The sequence below is a fragment of the Erigeron canadensis genome, chromosome 1 (genome assembly GCF_010389155.1).
Source record: "Erigeron canadensis isolate Cc75 chromosome 1, C_canadensis_v1, whole genome shotgun sequence".
In the NCBI taxonomy this organism is placed as follows: domain Eukaryota; kingdom Viridiplantae; phylum Streptophyta; class Magnoliopsida; order Asterales; family Asteraceae; genus Erigeron; species Erigeron canadensis.
Window position 1 is genome coordinate 26952801 of NC_057761.1, and position 7393 is coordinate 26960193.

Here is a 7393-nt window from a genome sequence, read left to right on the forward strand (position 1 = left end):
TCAGTCTTTCGACCTTTAAGAACCTTGAATTCAGTGGGCTAAGTTTTTATTTAAGTAATGAGTTTTAGTTTGGGCTAAGTAATTTTGTTGGCTTATGTAAAATGTAATGGATCAATTGTATTGCTTAGTATATAAAAAAAATTCACAATTAAGATGGGGTCGAAACCGAGTTTATCAAAATTTTTTTACACGAAAACAATATATCCCTACATCGCCAAAAAAATTTCGGGAGATCGGACGCCCCTCCCGGCTCCTATGTAGCTACGCCCTTGGTGCGATATGCATATGTATATATCTATATGTAATTAAGTGCGTGTTTAAATGATACGACTTTTTTCATTTTTTTTTTTTGGGTATAAACAGAGATACAATACTTCAACCAAAATAGCATGACTAGAATTTTAGAACGTATAGATATATTGACTCGGAATAGTTAGGCCATTTAACTTAAATTAATATAGAAATGAAGCATGTTAAATTTCCAAAAGTCCCTCAACCGCACCAATATTTGTCGACAAACCCACACGAACTTGGCTACTAAGCTAGCCATCGCATTTCGCATATGGTGGAGATATTTTTAAAAATAATGGTTTATGCTGTAAAATTACTTGATCACTAAGAGCAATTAAGTAATTTTTCTATAAGCTGTTAAAAAAAGAGGGTTAAATTAATCATTTTCAAACTCTGCTTTTTCTAATTTTTTAACTAAATGATTTAAATTTTATAACAATGTGATAAAGGTAATACCAATATTAGACACAAATGTAACAGCAAATATATATGGACGACTTTTGAGCTCAGAGTCCAAAAATCTTTACTCTACTTTCATTATCAGTGAATAGTTTGTCAGGCCTTCAGGAAAAAAGCACTACTATTGTCGAACAATAAAACGTCTATAAAATCTTTTCTCAATCTTGAGATAGATATTTTGTGAAGTGCTTGGAAAATGTTGTTTTTTATTTCGCAAAATACATCGTCTTAAAAACAAGTTAAACAGCAACTTGTAATCGCCAACTCATCCACTTAGACCAATTGTAGCAGTAGGTTAACAAGGCAAGTGAAAAAGATGATAAGACAGGTGATGAAACACTGTATATCACCGACTTCCATTTCTTCCTTTTCTAATTTATTAATTCTTTATGTATTTTAATGTTGAAAAAAAAAAATTCTTTACGTACAATTTTCTGTGTGCAAGATTCCTTTACATTATTGGTTTTGTATCTATATTTGGTGTAGATTTATTACATGGTCAAGTTTGAGATTTTTATAAATTTATTTTAATTTTTTAAAATTTACTACTTAAAAATTACGTGAACATTTATAGACATCAAAATACATATTACATGAACATTATATCTTATATTATATCTTACTTTAAATGTATGTTTTTAATTAAAAAAAGACGGGGACAAAATAATAGATAAATGGTTAAGAGAAAAATAAAAAGTAAAACTGATGTGACATGAAAAAATGTAAATTAAAATTAAGAATAAACGGTTACGAATGGTCTTTATACTATTTGATCCTTATCCAACTAATTACAAATACTTTGTATTCTCATTAAACTCAATCAGTAATTAAGAAACGTGCTTATATTATTGAACTAATTAATTAAGTCTCTTAGAAGTCCAGTTAACGGGACATTTTCTTTTCCACTGATTAATACTATTCCAATAGTCTCTATTAAATGTGATATTTTCATTTCTGAAGTTTTCCTTTACACAACTTTTGTCTTTTACAATACTTAATGTAAAATATTCAGATAGATTGAGTTTTAGATATAATTAAATAAAATTAATTATAATCAAAGTTGTAAAGAAAAAAAACTCATTAAGTCAAGTTTAAAAAATTAAATTAAGACGTACGGAGAGAGCATATACATAATCGAACTTGTGAATCGTACGGATATCATCACAGCCACTAAAAATATGATAGATTTTATAGTAAGGTCTGTCTACATCTTAACCTCACGGGGCATCGATCGCCACTAATTAATATATACGTAATTCAACTTGTGAATCATAGGTGTATATAAAATTAATAGAGAATATAAGAGAGAGAGAGAGAGAGAGATGGAGATCGTATGTGTAACAGGTGCTGGCGGTTTTGTAGCTTCATGGGCAGTAAAGGAGTTGCTGGCTAAAGGTTATGTTGTTCATGGAACTGTAAGAGACCCTGGTATGTACGTCTAACATTACTTAATTTTAGTCTCACATATTTAATTTACATATACCTTTTTTAAAAAAAGTAGCTAGTCACCTTCAAAATTTTCTATACTGAGTCGTACGTCTCATCAGATGACAAGAAGAAGAATGGTCACCTGAAGAAGCTGGAGCATGCTAAGGAGAGGCTTCATCTCTTCAAGGCAGACTTGCTAGACTATGACAGTCTTTGCACCGCCATCAGCGGATGCACCGGGGTTATCCATGTCGCCACACCAGTTCCTGCTGGAAAAGTAGCTGATCCTCAGGCTAGTAATGTTAACTACGAGTACTTTACATGTCCATCTATAAACATGCCTAGAAAGAATATTACGTTGATATCCTTTGTACAAAATATATGTTTCAAAATATATAAACATAAACATACGTGTATATATAAATGGAAAAATGAATATGAGGTTAATCCTCTATTAACCATAGATGGAGAACTCCTTATATTCAAATATTTTAATATTTTTTTTTTATTTTAAATAAAACCATTGGCCCGATGGATTTTATTTTAAATAACTGTATTGACTTAATTCATACAGACATATTAAGAAAAAAAATAGGCCCTAAATCCAGTATATATGAAATCACAACTCAAATAAATAAGTAATTAAAATATTATTGTGTAGGAAAGCTACTTGTGGCCCAATAGTATTTGAGTTCTATAGCATGAAATCTTAAAGGTTATGAGTTCGAAATATATATGAATAATCATCTTTTAGTAAAGAGAATGGTTTTATATATAATCCTTATTTTTAACAGATAAATAAGAAAAACAAAAAAAGCAAAACTCAATGTAATATGTCTAGTCTACTCTAGGAGTATAGTAAACTGAAGTGTAGGAAAATGTGAGTGGCTAAATTAATTTACCGCGTTTGACTCGTGTATAAACAGGCAGACATGCTTAAACCTGCGATAACAGGAACTCGAAATGTAATGAATGCGTGTTTGGAGAGTAAAGTGAAAAAAGTTGTGGTAGTTTCATCAATCCTTGCTATATCAGCAAATCCTAGTTGGCCAAAGGATCAAACAATGGATGAAAACTGTTGGACTGATGCTGATTATTGCATGAAAGCCGAAAAGTGGTATTCTGCTAGCAAGGCTATATCTGAGCGCGAAGCTCTAGAATTCGGAAAGATGAACAACCTAAACGTTGTGTCAATTTGTCCTTCTGTAGTATTTGGGCCAATGCTTCAATCAACATTATGTACCACTAACATTATTCTGCAGAACTTCTTTAAAGGTGAAAATTCATTCAATCTCATTGAGTTTGACAGAGCTGAAGAAGATATATTTGTTCCTATCGTGGATGTTCGTGATTGTGCTAAAGCGTTGCTCCTCGCCTACGAAAAGCCAGAAGCAGAGGGGCGGTATCTTTGTTCTTCACATTGTTTGAAGATAACTGCTTTAATAGAGATGCTGAAGCGACTGTTTCCGCATTACAATTATCCTTCCAAGTATGTCTTTCTCTGTTTTTCCTATTCAATCTCTCTATTAAACCATTAAAACGTTGATTACTTGTGCTGATATTACGTTTATGACTTTTTATGACAGTCTCCCTGTTTCAAATGAACAACTGAATTACACATGTGAGAAGTTACTGAATCTTGGATGGAACTATATGCCATTGGAGAAGACCTTGGCTGATTCTGTCGAAAGGATGAAGGAAGCCAAATTTTCTACATTGATTTTAGTCCTGTATGCCTGCAATTAAATAAGTTTAACATGCTAATTACCTTAATCTCTTAAAGCATGTTAATAAGCTATTTTCCACTTGTTGCTCTATAAACACGTTGTTAACGTACTTAAAATTAATATGGTTCTATGAATGGAATTAATGGATTTCAAGTCAACCCACTTTTAATATGTTTCTCCTGTTTAATTTAGTCAGGCTTTTTTTTGCAAAAAACAGCTGGTGGATTGTAAAATAATTCATGAGACTAATGCAACGATCAAAAAGAAATTGTTGAAATTAATGTAAAATGTTTCAAGATGTAAATTGGGTCACTTGAAAACGTACATTGTGTCGAGTGAGTCAATTGGAAAGGTACGTCGATTGTTATTTTAGGTAATAAAGCCTACAATCAAATGGTAAGTGTCGATTGTTATTTTAGGTAATAAAGCCTACAATCAAATGGTAAGTTTGCGAGACCCTTAATCGTATCACAATAATCACAATGTCATAGACTCCCTACAGGTTTGGCATTCTACTAATAAAATTGGTTCTGGAGAGGTTTTCTTTGTAACATCCATGTCAGTAATGAAAAGTTTCTTTTTCTAGAAATGGAACATTTTCATAAACAAGTCATAAAGCCGGTCGATAGTAAACAAAAAGATTTGTAGAATCGGCATGTCCAGGTTTGAAAACCTCAGGACTATATGCCTATGACTCCCCCTTTTGTAAATCACAGATTATACTCCGTATATGTCTTTAACATAGGAAAGGTGACATGTTGAAATCTGGGTTTCAAATACCCATATGCTATATATTGCTGCTATATATTCAAGCAGTTTACATAATACACTTGTACATCTTACATATTTGAGTAGTCCAGGTTTCCAGAACCAGGACTTGTGAATAATCTGTCCTCTAGCACACGTCCCAAAAATCTATTGGCTGCGTACCATAGTCTGATAATCTGAACAAAGTGGGAGTATGGTTGCAGACATGCAGGCATAGTCAGGGTTTCTAAAATCCAGACTTCAACAATCACCTTTCCAACATTAAAGGAATAATCCGTGATTCACAGTGGGAGTATGGATGCAGACATAGTCTGGGTTTTTCAAACCTGCACATACCGGTTCTGCAAATCTTTTTGTTGACTATCAGGTTTACAAATTGTTTCAGGAAACAATCCCATTTCTCCACAAATCAGTAATGAATTGAAATTATTATATTATGGATTGGTGGCAAGTATCCTCTTGGTGAAGTTAACCAAAACAGTAACGGGAGCTGAATAATCAAGAAGACCAAAGGGCCTCAATGGCAACTATAGACCATAGTACGTGGATTTACGACTTCGTTTTACAGCCACTGAACATAATGAATCTCAGATCATTTCATTTACAAAATTGCTTGCTTCTATTTCATAACAATTAACAAAATATTTACCAGACTGAGTGTTGGTAAATCTAATCTACATCATCTATAGTCAAGTTAGTAAAAGTTACCAGTAATACGCCATTCTTCATCTTCGCTTTCACGTCACTAGGTTGATATGTCTTCTTATTTGGTAGGTTCATTGTGAAGGTAATGGTGATGTTCTCATACGCCTTGATGAAACTGCAAAACAAAGTATGGTCTTCAACGGACACCTTCAAGTTACGACTTTGAACTCCATGCATTTGTATCTTTAAAGCGAGGCCTTCATCAGTTTTAGATGTTGAAATGAAAATAACACCTTTTCTTTGTTAACCTTAACTAAATTGTCCTCATACTTGAACACCATAGACCACCAGCCACGAGGATCCAGCAAACGGCAGATGCGTCCCATCACTGTTAAAGTCGGTATTGTAAAGTTGTAAACATATAAAACTGAATACAACCACTATATTAAACAGGGCGATGAATTACTAGTTTTGAATGACACATTATCTACAAACTTTACACGATAGAAAATTACGAAAACCACAACTAATACAATTAAGATTTTTACCAGAATTTTCATGAGAGACATCAACTTGTAAATCCCTTCTAAGGATAAAACGTGAAATCACCGAACTAGAAACTGCTGCTGACGTTGGTGACAGGAACGGAACAAGGGATCTGCATGTGAGAAGTTTGGAAGTACAGACCCGAGTGTAAGAAGAGGTATGAATGCTCTGAACACCTGATCTCATGAGCAGATTATGAGCCACAGTTCGAGGGGATGTAACGACGGGTCTTGCAGTAAATTAGATGCAATAAGCTTCTTTAGAACAAGAGAGAAAGCCATAATCTCTGGTAACCTGAACAGAGATGAGAACAACGTCCCTGTAACACAAGCTAATGAGAAATGTTTCGTATTACTAATGTGCTACATTTTTTTATCATCATAGTCATAAATTCGGATACAAAGAAAATAATAAACTAGTCAGAAAAGGGGTCGAACATTTTCACCTCTTCGGAAGAATTTTCTTCCATTATGTTTCTCAAATATATAGCACCCGCCGGTATATTTTAGGTTGAGAGTATCAAAAGAAACTTTCATTTCTTTGAGTCAAATTCTTGTCAAATATTTCTTCTTTTTTAACTTTACCCAAACCTCCTTACGCAAATTATTTCCATTTCTACCCGTACTTAAGATTTTCCCGATCTGATAGCCTCATTGACACATTGTGTCGATTATCGTTATTTTCCATCTACAACTAAATCACAAACAACGTATAACACAAGTTCCTTAACATTTTAACGCAATAATTAACAAACTAAATCACAAATGTATAGCACAATTTCTGCGACATTTTAACGACAAATCACGAAAACATAAAATGCTCTATACACACAAGTTCTACCTCAAATTTATTAAAGGGGGGGTGTTTAGTTAGCTTATTTGGAAGCTTAATAGCCTATTTGAGTTTCGATTCGATAAGCCGACCATTAAGGGCTTATCTTCATACCCTAACAAAGTCCATCAATTTTAGCCAATTTTTTTTACACAAAAAAAGAGCACAAATATAATTTATAATTCTAAGGAACATCAAATAGATACAATGTGTGTGGAACTAAAGCAAATCTTTTTATTTTAATATAAAAAAAAGGCTTCAAAATAATGAAAAGGGTCTAAAAATGGTAAACAGTAATTCAATAATTTAATAAATTCATTTAATCAAAAATTCTCAAAATATTCCTGCAACATAAATTAAAAATACGAAAATGAGAAAAAAAAAAAAAACAGTTGAAAAGAAATAACTAAAAGGAAAGAAAAAAAATCAAACCGGCGAAGGGTGGTGTTGTACGGCGGCAGGCGATGAAGCAGACCGGTTAAGGGTAGCGATGACTGGTGAGTAATGAGGAGTTGGAGTGTGTACATTTTAGTTAGAGTAAATTATACTTTTCGTTTATGAAGTTGACACGTTTTTCACTTTTTATCCCTAAACTTTAAAAATTACAATTTTGACCGTAAAGTTGGTCAATTTTTTCAATAATCGTCCTTTGGCCTTACGGCGTTAAAAAATAGCCGTTAACGTACGCACGTGCTAGA

General features: G+C 33.0%; 1 protein-coding gene and 1 long non-coding RNA gene across 2 annotated transcripts; one reads left to right on the forward strand and one right to left on the reverse strand.

Moving 5' to 3' along the window:
• Positions 1 to 1929: 1929 nt before the first annotated feature.
• LOC122585855 (cinnamoyl-CoA reductase 1-like) lies at positions 1930 to 4062 on the forward strand. Its single transcript, XM_043757974.1, has 4 exons — positions 1930 to 2178; positions 2298 to 2470; positions 3105 to 3667; positions 3765 to 4062. The coding sequence occupies exons 1-4, from the start codon at positions 2073 to 2075 to the stop codon at positions 3922 to 3924; spliced, it is 1002 nt and encodes a 333-aa protein (XP_043613909.1). The 5' UTR covers positions 1930 to 2072; the 3' UTR covers positions 3925 to 4062.
• Positions 4063 to 5221: 1159 nt separating this feature from the next.
• On the reverse strand, positions 5222 to 7188 carry LOC122586164. Its single transcript, XR_006321886.1, has 3 exons — positions 7128 to 7188; positions 5867 to 6183; positions 5222 to 5706 (listed from the first exon to the last, which is right to left on the reverse strand). It is a non-coding gene; the product is annotated as an uncharacterized LOC122586164 (long non-coding RNA).
• Positions 7189 to 7393: the final 205 nt, after the last annotated feature.

Bases quoted from the DNA above. Each gene is read 5' to 3' on its own strand.
- LOC122585855 (XM_043757974.1), top strand. From the start codon at position 2,073: ATGGAGATCGTATGTGTAACAGGTGCTGGCGGTTTTGTAGCTTCATGG. The intron at 2,179-2,297 runs GTATGTACGTCT...ACGTCTCATCAG, and splicing joins TGGAACTGTAAGAGACCCTG to ATGACAAGAAGAAGAATGGT. The intron at 3,668-3,764 runs GTATGTCTTTCT...TTTTTATGACAG, and splicing joins CATTACAATTATCCTTCCAA to TCTCCCTGTTTCAAATGAAC.